This window comes from Petaurus breviceps, unplaced genomic scaffold, assembly GCF_028583685.1.
Source record: "Petaurus breviceps papuanus isolate PSGF00001 unplaced genomic scaffold, PetGlider_PUasm1.0 101, whole genome shotgun sequence".
Classification (NCBI taxonomy): Eukaryota; Metazoa; Chordata; class Mammalia; order Diprotodontia; family Petauridae; genus Petaurus; species Petaurus breviceps.
The window spans coordinates 6,247,849-6,265,704 of NW_027185575.1; the positions used below are offsets into that span (position 1 = coordinate 6,247,849).

The window sequence follows — 17,856 nt, forward strand, 5'->3', positions numbered from 1 at the left end:
AAGAAGAAAGGAAGGAAGGGAAGGAGGGAGGAAACTGTGAGCAAGAAGAAAGGAAGGAAGGGAAGGTAGGAGGAAAATGTGAGAAAGAGGAAAAGGAAGGAGGGAGGAAAATGTGAGGAAGAAGAAAGGAAGGGAGGGAGGGAGAAATGGAGATAGAGAAGAGAGAAAGGGAGAGAAGGAAGGAGATGGAAAAAGGAATGAAAGAAGAAAAGAAGGAAAGGAAGGCAGATATCAGGCCCTCCTGCTTTGATATTTGCTGAGATTCAGGGTAGCAGCAAGGAAGGACACACTTCTGATGCAGACAGAACAGATGGTTTGAGCACAGACTGGGCAGAAAGGAGTGAAGGGTCAAGTTCTTTCCTGGCGGGGACCGCGTCTGTTGCGGCTTGCCTTGTGTAGGCTTGGGCAGAGCCCCAGGTGGGAGAGGATGAGCACGGGAGAGGCGGAAGCCCCAGAGACCCCCTGCTTCCAGGAAAGGAGGTTGCTACTGCTTTAGAGGGGAATTTGGTCCTGCTCAGCCAGCATCTCTCAGGGGCAGGAACAGAGGGAAGAATAAGAAGGTCTCTCCTTTGAGCAGGCCTCTACTTTCAGGCCTGTAGCATCTTAGCACCCAATGCTCTTTCAGATACACAGTGGTATTCAGAGAATCACAAACCTTAGACTGTCAGAGCAGAAAGGGTCTACAGAACTTGAGTCTAACCCCTCTCTTTTTCTTGAGCTCCAAGGAATTAGGACTTGATGTAGGTGGTACAGTGGATAGAGTGCTGGGCCTAGAGTCAGGAAGGCTCCTCTTTGTGAGTTCACTTACTAGCTGTGAGACCCTGGGCAAGTCATTTCACCCTGTTTGCCTCAGTTTCCTCATCTGTAAAATGGGCTGGAAAAGGAAATGGCAAACCTCTCTGGTAGCTTTGCCAAAAAAACAAACAAACAAACAAACACCTCCAAATGCAAAGAGTCAGACAAGACTAGGAATGATGCCTGGCAATATGGTGGCAGAGGAGATAGATCTGACTTCCCTGGTGGCCTCTACTCCTCTCCTTTAAAACACTTTCATTACTGGAAGGCCCCTGGTGACACTCTCCAGCCCCTGAAGTCCTCACCAAGGGGCTTAATTAAGGTCATCCTTCCAGTTCTAAATCTATGGCTCTGTGTGGTTTTACTATAGTGACCGGTGAATATTCTCAGCATGGCAATTCTTTTTGGAGATGCTATTTCATTAGAATAGACAAGGAAATTTTTAATAGTGAGGAAATTTTCTCTTCCAGTACAGGTAGGCATTTTCTCTTTAACTGAGGAGTCTTAGCAAATTCGCCAGGGGCACTTGGAAATGTAGCCCATTGCTCAATCACACAGCCATATGTACCCATATCAGAGGCAGGGATAGAACCCAGATCTTGGCTCTGAGGCCAGCTATCCATGCCACCAAGCTGACTCTTCCATAATAATAACAAAAATAATACTTTGCAAACACTTGCAAAGCACTCTGCATATGTTACCTAATTTGAGCCCCACAATGACCCAGTGAAGAAGGAAGAAGGGAGGGAAATAAGGAAAGAGAAGCAAGGAGGGGGAGGGAGGGGAAATAAACATTTTTCAAAGTGCCTATTATGTGACGGGAAATGTGCCAAGCTCTGGAGAAATGGAGGAAGAAGGAAGGAAAGGAGAATAGTGGGAAGGAAGGTAGGCGAAGAGATACAGGATTATAATAACTTTACAGATGAGGAAACTGAGGCAATTTGCAGAGCAGGTCCCCCAAGGCCAGGTCAGTGCTCTCCATCATGACACACTCCCATCATAAATTACACTTTTCCTGTGTTTTGAAGTCCTATCATCCAAAACAAATCATGAGCGTTGTAAGGGCAAGGGTCAGGTTGTACAAGCTTATTACACAGTCTTTTGTTGGAAAAGAATAAATGATTGAGAGGAAAGGAGCAGTCAAAATGCCAAGGAACCTGGTGGCAGGAGTTATTATCTCCTGGGATATCCTCTTCTCAGAACATTTCCTTCCTCTATTATCACCTTTTCAAAACTGAAATCCGTGATCCTAATCACAGCAACTCCCATGGCATTTATGAACTGTGACCATGGCAGACGTGTGGCCTGTGCAAGTAGTTAGCAGAAAACAGGTGGAAAGTGATGGAAAGATATTTCTAGGGGAAGAGAACATTTAGCAAGGGCTAAAGGAACTCTGTGAAGTTCTACTCCAAAAGCATGGAAAAAAACCACCATTTTTGTGTGTGGTGGGGGGGAGGGTCAGAAATCCCCAAGTTCAAATCCAGCCTCAGATACCTATTAACTGTGTTAACTTAACCTCTCCCGGCCTCAGTTTCCTTATCTGTAAAAGGGAGATAATAATGCCCTGTACCTACCAGAGTTAATGTGAGGATCACATGAGAACTCCTAACATAATATATGTGAAGCCCTTTACTAACCTCAAAGCATTATATAAATGCTCACTTAAAAAAAATTATAGCTACTTTTAGCTATCTACTATTGAAATGTGGGTCTTGCCTACATATGCAGTCATGGACAAGTCCTTTAATCTCACAATGCACTCAGACAACTCTCTGTGACTCTATGTTATAGAGTGTTGTCCCACAGAAGAGGAAATCTGCACACTAGGAGTTTTCTATACTCATGAAATTGCTTCCCCTATCCCACTCTTATGATGATATGTAATTATATGAGAACATGTCGCAACCCTCCAACAGAAGATAAGCTTCTTGAGGGCAGATGCTGTTTCCTTTAATTTTGTATCTCCCTTGCCTACCCTATAGAAAGCAATGAGCATTCGCTGAATTGAAATGAATTAAATTGATTGGCAATATTAAGTTAGGCACCTCCCCAAGGAAGATAAACCAATAAGCGCAAAGGCATCCTTACTCACTCGATTGCTCTCCGCCATCCGTTGCGCGGCTTCCCGGGCCATGGCTTTAGCCACAGTGTTGGGGACAGGGGCGCCCTGCGGCTGTGGGAGAATCCGATTGGGTGAGGGTGAGCGCCTCCCTGGAGCCGAGCTCGGAAAATTGGACGCTGGGGGTTCCAGCATGTGGCCGTGTGTGGGGGCAGCCGAGCGAGTCTGCTCCCAAGACTCATCCATTTTGATGTGGGGACCCAACTGTTCGTCTTTGGTATCTGGGGCTCCGGCACTTGCTAATGGCTTAGGTTTAGGAGTAGTTCGAGGGTGTGGGGTTGGAGGCACCAGTAGGTCGGGTGGAATGGCAGCTGTTAAGGAGTCCATGGATTCACCTTGGGTGGAAAGGGTTCTCACGGTCACCTCCTTGGCTTCCAGGCTCCGGATGCGTATGAGCTCCACCGTTGTGCTGTCAGCTGTCGGGAAGATGACTTCAGCCACCTAAGGACACAGAGAGCCAACTCAAAAGCTTGTTGACAGATGCCCTTCCTGGTGTCATCTATTAGACCCATATCGTTTCTCTTGCCAATAGTCAGTGAAGGGAAAGCTGGCTACTGTGTGTAGTAAGTAAATGCTAATTACTGCCAGGTCTAACTGCCCATCTAACTGGAAGAAATGTGGAGTCGGCCAAGCCAAGTTCAAACTGGGCAGGAAATCCTGTGCCAAACAGACATGGCTTGAACAAAATATGTTTAATGAGAAACATTTGGGACCTAATGGGCCCAGTGAGAGGGGCCATCATCTTTTCATGTCTGGTAAGAAGGGACTGGGGGCTAGTTGACTTGATGGTAATCTTTATCATCTAACAGGAAGGTGGGGAATAATCCAAAGTACTACTGGTCTGTTAGAATGTAAATTTTAGAGTCTCATTCTTCTAGGCCTGGGGTTTTAAACTTGGGGTCTATGACCTGTGGACTGATTTCAAGGGGTCCATGAACTGGGATAGAAAAAAAATGATGTTGCTATTTTTACTACCACTGGGATTGTTTCCTTCAATTATTTAAAAAGATGATTCTGAAAAAGGGTCTCCAGGTTTCACCCAGCTGCCACGGGGGAACAGGAACTGAAGAAAGGTAAGAGACTTTTGTTCTAGATTAAGGCAGTGTCCTCTGTTCAAATGTCAATACCCCAAAGGGGAATAAATCATTCTAGTCCTGATTTCCTTTAGTATTTAAAGACAATGAATTGTTAACTAGGCAAATAAATGATGAGGGATAACTCTTTCTGGCCACCAACAATCCAATTAATAATTAGTAGCAGAGGGGTAGTTAGGTGGTACAGTGAATAGAGCACCGGCACTGGAGTCAGAAGGACCTGAGTTCAAATCTGACCTCAGACACTTAACACAAAAACTAGTTTTGTGACCTTGGGCAAGTAACTTAGCCTGAATTGCCCTCCAAAAAAAAAAAAAGCAAAAAAAATAATAATTAGTAGCAGCATGCTATAATTTAAAGGTCTCTGGATCTGGAGGTGATTGACCCAAGTCTGAATTTCAGCTTTGCTGCTTGCTACCAGGACAACCTTGGGAAAACTGTCACCTTTAGGGATCTCAGTTTCCTCATCTGAAAAATCAGAAATTTTGACCAAGTAACCTCTGAGGTCCATTCTAGCTCTCAACTTGTGGTCCTATGAACCTTTCTAGAGCTGGAAAAGACCATACAGAGGCATCTTCTCCAGTAAATTTAGCTGAGATGATCTGGAGTCACATCTTAAAATTTTCCAAGAATGGTACTCAGGACTTTTGTTGGGAATTATAGGAAGGGTTCAGAGAAATGCACTGGGAAGAGCTGGTTAAGGTGAGATACTAAATGGGAAGACAGAGGGCAGTTGGGGCTTAGGATAAAGGCATTAGGGATCTTACTGGGGAAGGAATGCTGAAAGTGGGGAGAGTTGCCCTTGTTTCATAGTTTTTTCCCTAAATTTGGTTTTGGGGAGGCCCACCTGGTCAATGGCCTCTGCTCTAAACAAAAGAGCCCCACAGTGCTCTGGAGGAGTGTGGGTGTCATCCACCTTTTCTTTGGGAGGCATTAAATCCAGTGATGCTGAGAACTGGAATTTGGATATATGATAGAATCACTGAATGTCAGAGGTAGAAAGTCACTTAAAGCTCATCTAACCCAATTCCCTCTCTTTACACATGAAGAAAGTGAAGCCCAGAAAGATTAGATGACTCGCCCAAGATCTCACAGCTAGTAAGGGATGGAACTGGAACCCAAACTCAGGTCTTGGGCTCCAAAGTCTGTGATCTTCCTACTCATGTGGCACTACTCAGGGGGTGTGGTGTGGGAAACTCACCCTCTGTCCTTTTGCATAAACACCATAGCCAGAAACATTTGCTCCATTGGACATTCCAGTGGGTGTGAGAATTGGTGGTTTCCAGGAGACCTGTATGGTTGCTGGAGTGGTCCCGGCTTGAATGGTGACATCTTGAGGTGGAGCTGGAGGACCTACAAAGATCAAGAGACCCCACCTTACAATGAATGACCACTTGAACTTAAGAGTGTGGCTGTCACTATTTCCATTGTTGTGAGATTGGGAGGGTATATTCTTCCATATATGACCCAGGATCACACACTTAGCCTCAGAAAAACAAAGCATCTAGATCTAGAAATAGAGAAAGGAATAAAAAAAAATACTTGGGAAATAGTGGGAAATGATGTCAATAGCTAGTTTAAAGATTGGAAAGGTGGAAATTACAGAAGTTACAGAATCACAAAGCTAAAAGGAACTCTAGATGCCATCTATCTAGTCCAACACCCTTAGAAAAAAAAATCTATTCTATGCCATTCCCAATCAGTGAGCACTGGATCTTTGCTCAGAGACTTCCAGTGTTAGGAACACACTAATTCACAAGGCAACTCACTCTACTTTTGGGTTAGTGCTAATTGTTTAGCCTCCTGGTCTAGCTGCTAGGGGAGGAAGGATTTTGATCAGAAGAATACCATAAATTCCCTGCCCTCAGGAAGTTTACAGTTTAGTTGGGGGGAAGATAAAAATTCTCTCTATATGGAACAATCAGACAGCAGCCATGGGTTGGATTATATGCCCAAATAATCCCTCCTTTCCTTCCCGAGGGTCCCCATCTTTCAGGAACCCCCTTGCTCCTAAGAAGGCATCTTCTCTGTTGGGGAGAACTCCTCTCCCAGTCTTTATTTTAAATAACAATTTTGTATGGCATGGTTCCCAACACAGGGACAAGTGTATGGAGATTCGAGGCATCATAATTGCTTTGTGTTTGCCAAAGGCAGATAAACAAATACTTATTGTCTGTCCCTGGAGCTGCCCAGGGATAGATGAATGCCTTTGTCTGCACCATTTCAGCTATGGCACAGAAAAGGAAGCTGCCAGGAAAACAGCTGCTTCTGGCTTGGGAGGGCACCTTACCCATCAGACATCACTTGTGGTTTGTTTGGGCTTTTTGGGTGGGTTTGTGGGCTCTATGGGATGATTCACCAATACTGGCCCACACACCTGACCCTATGTACTGGGCTAGCTTGGTGCCTAGCACAAAGTAAGCACTCTCTATGTTATCTCATTTGAGATACCCTGGGAGGTAGGTATTATTATGATCCCCATTTTACAGATGAGGGAACTGAGTCTGAGAGAGATGAAATGACTCAATCAGGGTCATAGAGTTAGTAAGTGTCTAAGGCAGAATTTGAAATCAGGTCTTTCTGCCTCCACGTCAAGTGCTCGATCAACTGTCCCAGCTAGGTGATGACTAAATGCTTGTTGAATTGAATTCTATAATACAAACTTAGCATTAGACATGCTGACTAGCTTATCCTGCTAAGAACATTTGCTCAGATTTCTCTCTCCAAACCAAAATGAAATCAGAGTGCTCAAGATATATAGGAGTACAAAGTTTACTCCATGCAAATTTTAGATGAACTGACGTTTATTAAAAGCCTACCCTGTTCTAGTCAGTGTGCTAAGAGCTAGGGAGACAAAGAAAAAGTCAAAACAAAACCAATCCTTGTCATCAGGGAGTTTACACTTTAATGGAGAAGACAGCATGAGCATAAATATGAAGTGGATGGATGGTAATCTTAGAGAGAGAGGCACTGGCAGCTTGGGACATTAGATGAGGCCTCCTGCAGAAAGGTGGAGGCTTGAGCCGAACTTGAAGGAAGCCAGATGTTGAGAATGGATAACAATAGACAGGCATTATGAATGAAAACATAATAAATGTACTTCTTCTGGGGTTCTATTAATATATATTTAGTACTTTAAGGTCTTATAACTGATCTAGGTAAAACAGGGATGGTTATTCCCATTTAAAGACTGAGGTTGATAAAGGTTCAGTGATTAGCCCAAGTTCACATAGCTAGTTGGGATTCCATACTTGGTCTTCTGACAGGGCTCTCCATTCTACCATGTGAGATAAAATTCATCAGAGCAGCAACTCACACTGGTGTAGCCCTTTCCTTGCCCCATGAAGGGGAAAGAACAAGCATTGTCATTCAGATTTTACAGCGGAGGAAACTGAGGCCTAGAGAAAAGTGATTTGCTCTAGGGCACACAGACAGTGTCACATACACAGCATCAGAGACAGGCTTTTAACCCAGGTTCTGGGACTCCAGAACCAGTGTTCTCACCCCTATACCACATGCCCACTCCATTGCCAAAGTTTGTTATTTCTATCTTCATGGTATCTCTTTTATAAACCCTCCCTTTTATCTATTCAAATAGCCTGGTACAGGACCCCATCACCTTGTGCCTGGACTATCACAATAGCATTTTGGTAGATCTTCCTGCCTCAAATTCTCCCCACTCCAGTGAAAAATTGCCAAAGCAATTTTTCTAAATTGCAGGTCTGAGCATGCCAGGCCTATTCAATAAACTCCAGTGGTTTGCTCTATCCACCCTAGTGCCATCTTGCCAGGTCTAGAGTCAGGAAGACATCTTCCTGAGTTCAAATCCAGCCTCAGACACTTACTAGCTGGGTGACCCTGGCCAAGTCACTTAACCCTTGTTTGCCTACTTTGGCTGGAGACACAATACCATCCATTATTTCTAGCACCCAAAATCCAGGCATCGTAGACTTTGTGCTGGAAGGGACCTCAGAGTTCACTCAGTCCAACCCCCTTCTTTTATAGGCAGAGACTTATCCCTAATCTGAAATAAGAAAAGCATCTTTTTCATCATTATCAGTGGCAAAATGGGCCAGAGGCTTCCTCACTGGTCCCATAACTGCTGAGTGGTTATTTTTCAGGAGGTACCTCACTAGTCTTGCTACTGGTGAAAAGATCATTCCATTTTGAAAGAAATCTCATTGTTGAATGACAGGTTTAAATTACACATTCATTCCATGGAGGCTGAATTGAAGACAATTCATTTAGTAAAGCCTCATTAGCATGGGTGATAAGGTTTTGCCAACCTGGAACGGTAACAATCACTCTGCTAAATGCCCTTTGCAGGAAAAGACTTATTAAGATGATGAGTCTATCACGGAGCAAAAAAAAAAAAAAAAAAAGGAAGGATCACTAGCAGTTAGGTAGTGGTGAATTGAGTGTTTAAACTCAACCTCAGACATTTACTAGCAGTGTGACTCTGGGCAAGTCATTTAACCCTGTTTGCCTCAGTCTCCTCCTCTGTAAAATGAGTTGGAGAAGGAAATGGCAAACTACTCCAGCATCTCTGTCAAGAAAACCGCAAATGGGGTCATGAAGAATCAGATACAATTCATTGACTAAACAATAACAAAGGATCACCGGGGAGAGAGAGACAGGAATAAACCTCCCATTCCTCAGGTACAAGGTCACAAATGCTAATGCCCTGTCCCATGTGGAGAGGATATAAAGGTAAAGATGATAGGGCAGCTAGGCGGCGCAGTTTGAATAGAGCACCGGCCCTTGAGTCAGGAGGACCTGAGTTCAAATCCAGCCTCAGACACTTAGCACAAAAACTAGCCATGTGACCTTGGGCAAGTCACTTAACCCCAATTGCCCCTCCAAAAAGCTAAAAAATTAAAAAAAAATAATAAAAAATAAAATGCACAGTGTTTAAAAAAAAAAAGGTGATAACGCCCACCCTCAAGGAGCTTACATTTAACTTCTTTCTCAAGTCTATATGACCTTTCCCTTCTCCTCTGGACAGAAGACCTCAGCTCTTATTTTATGGAGGAAAATGGGACAAGTTTCTGTCCCATCAGGAGTTTCCTATTCTGCCTCTCCAAACCTCTCTCCATCAGCATGCATCCTCTCCTCCTTTGCTCCAGGCTCTTACCAGTGGTGTTTTTACAGATAATTCCAATTCCTTCTTTTTACAGGTTTTTCAAATAGAGGCCCAGAGGTATTAAATGGTTTGCTTTAGATCATGTAGATGTCCTATGGCAAAGCAGAGACGCAAGCTAGATTCCTCTGACTCCATCCAGAGCTCTGTCCCCTGCAAGTTAATTAACTGTTCTAGTCAAAGTCAGCTTTTCTCCATCATCAGAGACCAGACATAGACCAGTTCTAGAGCAGGAAGGGACCTTGGAGACTATTTAGTACAATCCCCTCTTTTTTTTACAATTGAGGAAACTGAGGCACAGGTAGAGCAAGTGACCTGTTTATACCCTTTAACCCATCTTACTTGCCTCTCCAATCATTATTACACCTTTTTGTTTCTCCTCTTCGATGTCTCCTTAGTTGTTGGGCTCTTTTCACTGCTTCCTGCAAACATGCCTAGCTCTCTTCAGTCCTTCATATACCTTCATATAATCCTGATATCCCTTCAAGCCTTCATCCCTTAACTCTTCTCCCTTTTAACAGGTAAGAGGTTCAATAGATAGAACTCTGGACCTGGAGTTAAGAAGATCTGAGTTCAAATTAGTCCTGTGAACGCGGGCAATTCACTTAACCTGCTGACCTCAGTTTCCTCATCTATAAAATAGGAAAATAATAGCGCCTCCCTGCTTCTCTATCTGCATTCTCTTTCAGTGATCTCATGGACTCCAAGAGTCCAATTATCACCTCTATGCTAATGATTCTTATTTGGGTATCTATAGCCTTCATCCCTCTTCAGAGCTCCAGCTAATGCACTAGACTTGGAGATCCTGTCTCTGACACTTACTACCTGTGTGACCCTAGTCCAGTCTTTTCTCAGCCTCAGTTTCCCCTCAGTAGTAAAAATACCTCACAGAGTAGTTGTGAGGATCAAATGATAATCACTATCATCATCATAGCTAACATTTATATCAAATGAAATAGCACATGTAAACCTTAAAGAGCCATGTTTTATGGTTAATGATTACTATTATGATAGAAATCTCCACCTGGAAGTCAAAGGCAGCCAGGTGGCATAGTGCATAGAATTTCACCTGGAAGTCCAATAGGCACCTCAAACTTAACATGTGTAAAATAGTAACTATTATTATTAATGGTACCCCCGATTACGGGTGAATTTTAACAAAAAGGTAAACTGAGGCAATTCTCTGCAAAAGATAACATTTATTAATAGTGATGTATATATGTCAATAATGAGTCAATGGCTTGCCTCCATTTACACCAAAGACCCTGAGAAGACAGATAACTCCCCTTTTATAGGTTCTGGGGAGTACAGAACAAAGAACAGAACATATGACATCATGGATTGAGGACAACATGATTGGTTACAGAACTAAGGCACAGAGAAAGGATGGAAGTTTGGTAATGGTGGCTGGTGATGACCACTTCTCACCCTTCTCTCCTGAGACTAAGAAATGTTCCTTCTTTGAGTGGCTGTAAGGTTTAGGGATAACGACCAGGTTGTGTGGATAGCAAACTTGACATTCCTGAAGGATAGCCTGGTGGTACAAAGTTACTGAACCTGCCTCCCTTATGTTCATATCCATCCCCCAAGGGATGGATATGCTAAATTTCTTGAGGAAAGAACAGGTCAGCAATAAGCAGGAGAACTGGATTTTTAAACAACCCATTACAGGCCAACTGAATCTCTGAACTAAGTTTAGAGACAAAGAATCGTGACTTAAACTGTTATAGGACAAAAGCAATTAGTTGTAAATGGGATCAATAAGAAAACGATACAGGATCAATTCAATCTTCTCACTCTCAACCTTGCACTACTCTAAATTGGCTTACTTATTTTAAAGGGAACCTCCATCCTCCCTTGTACCCAGGCTTTACAGCTCAATTCATCCTTTACTCTCACCCACCACACTGCCTACATAGCAATATATCCAAATCAATTGCCCAGACTTAATTCTACTTACACAATATCTTTTATATCTATACCTTTCTATTCACTCCCATGGCGACCTCTCTTTCAGGCACTTATCTAAATCTCTCACCTAGAATACTATAATAGCTTCCTAACTGGCCTCCCTGCTTTCAGTTTCTACCCTGCCTAATCCATCCTCTCTGCACAGTTGCCAAAATAATCCTCCTAAAACACATTCCTGACCATGTAAGTTCCTGGTTCAAGAATCTTGAACTCTCCACTCACCATTTCCTAAGCTTTCCCATTATCTGTCTGTTTCTGTTCAAAGAGTCACAGTCTTTCTACTCCCCGAGGCTTACCACCTTGGAGTCATCTAATAATTTACTTAGTGCTTTAAGCTTTACAAAGTACTTTACAAATAATATCTCATTCAAAAAAAGGGAAAAGGAATTATTTGTACAAAAATATTTATATAGCATCTCTTTTTGTGGTGGCTAAGAATTGGAAATCAAGGGGATGTCCATCAGTTGGGGAATGGTTAAAGAAGCTGTGGTGTATGATACAATGGAATATTATTGTGCTATAAGAAACAACAAGCAGAATGATTTCAGAAAAACCTGGAAAGAATTACATGAACTGATGCATAGCGAAGTGAGCAGAACCAGGAGAGCATTGTACATAGTAACAACAATATTGTATGATAACTTCACTATTCTCAGCAATACAATGATCCAAGACAATCCCAAAGGACTCATGATGAAACATTCTATGTCCAAAGAAAGAACTAATATTATCTGAATACAGACTGAAACATACTATTTTTCACTTTTTTCTTTCTTATTTTCTTTTTCATTTCATATTTTAACCTTCCTTCTTTCCTTTCATTCTTTTTTTTTGTTTGAGTCTTCTTGTACAAAATGACTAATATGGAAATGTTTTAGATGATTGCACATTCATAGCCTATATGGGATTGCTTACCTTCTCAGGGAGAGGGAGGAGAGGGAGAGAGATAGAATTTGGAACTCAAAACTCTTTTTAAAATTAAAAAAAATAGTTTTAACATGTAATTGTAGGGGCAGCTAGGTGGCACAGTGAATAGAGCACCGGCCCTGGAGTCAGGAAGACATGGGTTCAGATTCCGCCTCAGACACTTAACACAAAGAAACAAGCCATGTGACCTTGGGCAAGTCACTTAATCCCAATTGCCCTCTAAAAAAAAAGCAAAAAAAAACCCATGTAATTGGGGAAAAAAGAAAATACTATTAAAAAAAACAAGAAAAATATATCTCATTGATCTTCACAACAACCCTGGTATATAGATGCTGCTATTATCCCTATTTTGTAGATAAGATAACTGAAGCTGATGGAGGTTGAGTGACTTGTCCAGGGTCACAAAATCAGTGAACGTCTGAAGTGAAATTTGAGCTTGTGTCTTCCTGATTCAGATCTGAAATTCTATGCACTATGCCACCTGGCTGCTTTTGACTCATCTTTGTCTTTTCCTGGTCCTTGACTGTACATATCCAACTAATTGTCAAATCTTTCATTTTTCTAACTATAATACATTCATATCTAAGCCCCTTCTTTTCTCTCCCATTGCCATGACCTCAGCTCATGTTCTTTTCTAACCTAGATGATTATACTATCCTCTTTTAACTTCCACTCTATTCCCTCTGTCCCTCCCTTATTTTTGTAGACAAGAGATTGGATTTCCCTCTCTCACCCAGATGTGATGATAGTTCATGAGCCCAGTCCCCATGCTGATCACACCAGAAGCTTTACCCTGATATTATCTGATGTGAGCGGGATTTGGGCAGCCTGGTGTCACTCTATTTCCAGGAGTCCCCCATATTGATGCCAGACCTATTGTGGATGGGCTCTAACCGTACTCTAACTCAGAACTCCCAAGTTCAAGTGATCCCCCAACCTTAGCCTCCCTGGCAGTAGGACATACAACCACCATGTCCAGCCAGTAATTAGCCCCTTTCAAATGCATCCTTCAATTCTCTTGTCTGAGCCATCACCCTAATGCACCACATGGAACATGTGTATCCCCTATTCAAAAACCTATAGGGGGTCCCCATTGTTGTGTTCAAGACCCTTCATCATCCAACTCTAAATCACCTGTCCAGATTTAACTAATGCTTCATTTAATCAACATTCCAGACAAATTAGATCACTTTTCATCCCTCATTCTATTTCCACCCCTCCTCCTTTTCCCTCTTTACTCATATCATCATAGGAAGCTAGGTGGTATAATAGGTAGATGAAATCAGGAAGATCTGAATTCAAATTCTGCCTCAGACCCTTAGGAGCTTATGCTACACTGAGCAAGTCAGTTAAACTCTTAGTCTGTTACAACCTTGTTTGTAAATTGGAGATGCCCAAGGACCTAAGGTAGCAAACATTATGTAGGTATCTACCTAAGTACATGTAGCCTCCCAAATTAGAATGTAAACTCCCTGAGGGTAAGGATGAATTGGCTTTGGTTTTTCTTGGTATCCCCAGCACTTAGTACAAGACCTAACACACATTAAGCACCTAATACATATTTGTTGATTGACTGATGGATAGTGTAAAATGTCTTTCAGAGTCTCAAGATGCTAATAGAAATTGAGGAAGTTTCCAGCATGTCTGACAGACCCCTCGTGGCAAACTTATGGGATGACATGGGGAAATTGCACAGGATGGGTGAGTGAAGATGAGTTTTGATTTTCTTTGAAGGGGAAATTTGCATTAAAGAGAACATGTATCCATTAGAGTATTTGAGCATATGATAGGTACTGTGTTAGGTGCTGTAGATGCAAAGATAAAAATTAAATAAGTCCTTCCCCTCAAGAAGGTTCCATTCTATCTGACCGTCTTGGAGTTTATTTAGTATTGATTTTAGCAGTTAGGAGGCACAGGTAATAGAGTGCTAGGTCTGGAATGAGGAAGACCTGAGTTCAAATCTGGCCTCAGACTAGCTGTGTGACCTTGGACAAGTCACTTCACCCTGTTTGCTTCAGTTTCCTCATCTGTAAAATGAGCTGGAGAAGGAGATGGCAAACCACTCCAGTATCTTTGCCAAGAAAACCCCAAATGGACTCACAAAGACTCAGACATGACTGAAAGTGACTAAACAACAGCAACTGATTTTAGCATTAAGTGTTAAGTGGGGGTCATGGACAATGTGAGAATGAGAAAATAGATGGGGAATGTTTGGTAAGAAGAATAATGAGAGATGATATAGAAAAACTATTCTTTGGAATTTCTCTTCCTCTCATTATTGGCCCCTGCCTTCACCCCCTTCTTGCTGACCTTTTACTTTGTCAGGTAAGCCTAATGAAACTTTAAAGAGAAAAAAGTGCTTGGAACATAAGTAAATGATTTCACTACTCCTTGTCCCCAGCAAGGTTTCAAAGCATAATTCCTCCTCCCTCCATCCCCCTACCTTCCTGCCATACCCACTACATATTTTACAGCAGAGGTTCTTAACCTTTTTTTATTGCATGGACCCCTGTGGCAAACCAGTAAAACCTCAGGATAATAGCCTTCATTTTTAATTGAAAGGAACGCCAAATTTCAGTTAGAGGTTATTAAAAATAAGGTAATTTTTTTCCCCATCTAGGTTCACTGACTCTCTGAAATCTATCCACAGAAGGTTAAGAACCTCTTCTTCAGAGAGTCAAGGAATATTAGTGCTGAATCAAATCAATGCTTTCATTTTCCTGATGAGGAAACTGAGACCCATAAAGGTTTAGAAATTAACATAAAGTCACACAGCAAATAAAAGACAGAACTGGGATTCAAACCCAGGACCCCTGACTACTAGGCTTGATCTTTTCCCACTCTCCTATGGAGCCAAGATGTACGTGGCTTTGTGTAGTGTAGGGGTCAGGGAGAGTGGGAAATCATTCCTCTAACTGACCCTTGGTCCCTGAGGATAAAGTTCCCCTAATGTGGATGAAGTGGAACCAATTCCAGCCTCCTTTCAGCTTGGCTCCCCTCCCCTAATGCATGTAAAAGAGAAGCAGATCGACCCTCTAGGCAGCGTGTCTCCTTTCTTCTCTACAGGGGTGACCTCACACTGTTTCTCTTGACCTGTATCTCTCTGCTAGGGGAAGCAGGCAGGCTGAGCTGCTAATGAGCTTGCTCACTGAGTTGTCTGGACTTCCAATGGATCTACATGCTACTCCTATGGTGGTTATTGTTATTTTGGACTTAGGGGCCTTTTCTCTGATAACTGTCTTTCCCAGAAGAACAAAATACATGCCCCACTTTCTTGTTCCCTAGGACCAAAGAGACCCCATTGGCTTTATATGTTACAGCCCTTTGGAAATGCCATGAACTCTTTCATGACCAATCCATGACTATATCTGGGCTCTCCCATGAGGAGTAACAGGATTTTAGGTCTCGTCAAAGATGTTAAACTCCTCAGGATAGTTGATGGGTATTGGGAAGAGCACTTAGTTTTGATGGGTCTATCCAGGTTGTAATCTTGGCTTTGCTTCTTACTAATCAAATCATTTCCCTCCTCTTAGTCCCAGTTTCCTCATGTGGAAACTGAGAAGATTGGATTAGAGGACCACTAAGAACCTTTCTAGCTCTAAATCCTAGGGGGACATTTTGGGGGTCTTTTCAATGCAATGAAAGCAAGGGGGTAGGAGCAGGTGCTCTGCTTCCAGATTTAGGACTCCTTCTACTACATAAATGAGAGGGAGAGATGAACTCTGTATTTTACCCGTTTGAATATGGGGATTGTGTGAATACAAGGTGTAAGATGGGTGGCAAGCATGGACAGTCATAAACTTGAAGGCCAAGAGCTTAAGGAGAGGATGGTGAAGTGAATCTAATTAAGAGGGAAGGGGAGAAAAAAGAGGGAGAAAGAAGAGAGAGGAAGGGAGATAGGGAGGGGGAGAAATAAAAGGAGGGAAGAGGAGGAGGAGGGAGAGAGATGGGGGGGAGAGAGAGAGGGAGGGAGAGAGAGAGAGAGAGAGAGAGAGAGAGAGAGAGAGAGAAACTGACAGAGAAAAACTGAGAGAGAGAAACTGAGAGAGACAGAGCAAGAGAAACTGAAAGAGACAAAGAGAGGAGAGGAGAGGAGAGACAGACAGACAGAGACAGAAAGAGGGAGAGAGAGAAACTGAGAAAGAAAAAAGAGAAAGAGAGAGAGAGGGACAGAGAGAGAGAGAGAAAGGGAGAGGGAGAGAGGAAAGACAGACTTGATTTCCAATCTTAGATATGTCCTAGCTGTATGAATGACCCTGGACAAGTCACAACCTCTATTTGCCTCAGTTTCCTCAGCTGTAAAGTGGAGATAACAGCGCCTCTTTCCCGGGGCTGTTGTGAGGATCAAATTAGATAATAATTGTAAAACACTTAGCACAGTGCCTGGCACATTTGTTGTTGTTTAGTCATTTTTTGGTTGTGTTGAATTCATGACCCTGTTTTAGGATTTTCTTGGCAGAGACACTGGAGTGGTTTTGCCATTTCCTTCTCCAACTTGTTTTACAGACGAGGAAACTGAGGCAAGCAAGGCTAAGTGACTTGTCCAGGGTCACACAGCTAGGAAGTGGCTGAGGCTGGATTTGAACTCAGGGAGATAAGTCTTCCTGGCTCCAGACCTGGCACTCTGTGCACCATGGCACCCCCTTGCTGCCTTTCCTGAGGATAGGGGCTATTTTTTGTTTTTTGTCCAACATGGTTTCTGGTCCTTGTGAAATTGTAAGATCACAGACTCAGAGCTGGAGGGGAACTCGGAGGTTCTATAGATCAGCGCCCTCATTCAAAACTGAGAAATCTGAGACAAAAAAGGGTGAAGGATTGATTGAAAGTAACCCAGGTCATAGGGCAGCTAGGGGGCACCATCGTGCACAGAGAGCGGGGCCTGGAGTCAGGGAGACTCCTCTCCCTGACTTCAAATCCAGTCTCAGCCACTTTGTAGCTGGGTGACCCTGGGCAAGTCACTTAACCTGCTTGCCTCAGTTTCTCATCTGTAAAATGAGCTGGAGAAGGAAATGGCAAACCACTCCAGTATCTCTGCCAAGAAAATCCCCAATGGAGTCACGAAGAGTTGGACAGCTAAAAAAATGACTGAATAGCATGACAAAAATACAGGTCATATTTGGCAGGGCTGGGATTTGAATCCAGATCCTCTCTTTCCAAACTCCAGCAATCTTTCCACTGTACCATGAATGCTGCACTTGTGCAATGATAGGAGGTGTGTGTCTGTGTATGTTTCATAAGCCTTCTAGCTGTCCACCAGATTATAGCATAAGGCAACAAAACCCAGGGAAGGGCGGAGGTCTTGTCTCAGTTCTCTTAACCAGTCACCAGGGGCTACTGTGAACACCAAAGACTCAGGGTTTAAAGCTTCACCTTGTTGAATGTCCACCTCCCCATGTTCTAGGGGACCTTCTCTTAACCCTCTCTCTTGATGTCCTCATCATCTCCCATGGGCTTAATTACCATCACCATGCAGATGACTCTTAGATAGAGACAGACATAGCCTATCTATCTATCTATCTATCTATCTATCTATCTATCTATCTATCTATCTATCTATCTATCTATCATCTATCTATCTCTCTGTCATCTATCTATCATCTATCTCTCTATCATCTATCTATCTCTCTCTATCATCTATCTATCATCTATCTATCTCTCTATCATCTATCTATCCATATATCCATCCAGCATCTATCTCTCCATCCATCCATCTATACATCCATCAAGAATCTATCCGTCCATCTATCTATCCATCCATCCAGCATCTATCTATCTATCTATCTATCTATCTATCTATCTATCTATCTATC

The 17,856-nt window shown here is 42.7% G+C and overlaps 1 protein-coding gene across 2 annotated transcripts in view; it reads right to left on the reverse strand.

Moving 5' to 3' along the window:
- The window catches only part of LOC138158478 (RIMS-binding protein 2-like), a 490,854-nt gene that overhangs the window by 44,994 nt on the left and 428,004 nt on the right, over positions 1-17,856 (reverse strand). For both annotated transcript variants that reach the window (XM_069084581.1, XM_069084643.1), the window contains exons 14-15: positions 5,210-5,361; positions 2,888-3,355 (exon numbers count right to left, since the gene is read on the reverse strand). In XM_069084581.1, coding sequence (XP_068940682.1) covers positions 2,888-3,355; positions 5,210-5,361 — 620 coding nt within the window. The remainder of the gene's footprint in view (positions 1-2,887; positions 3,356-5,209; positions 5,362-17,856) is intronic.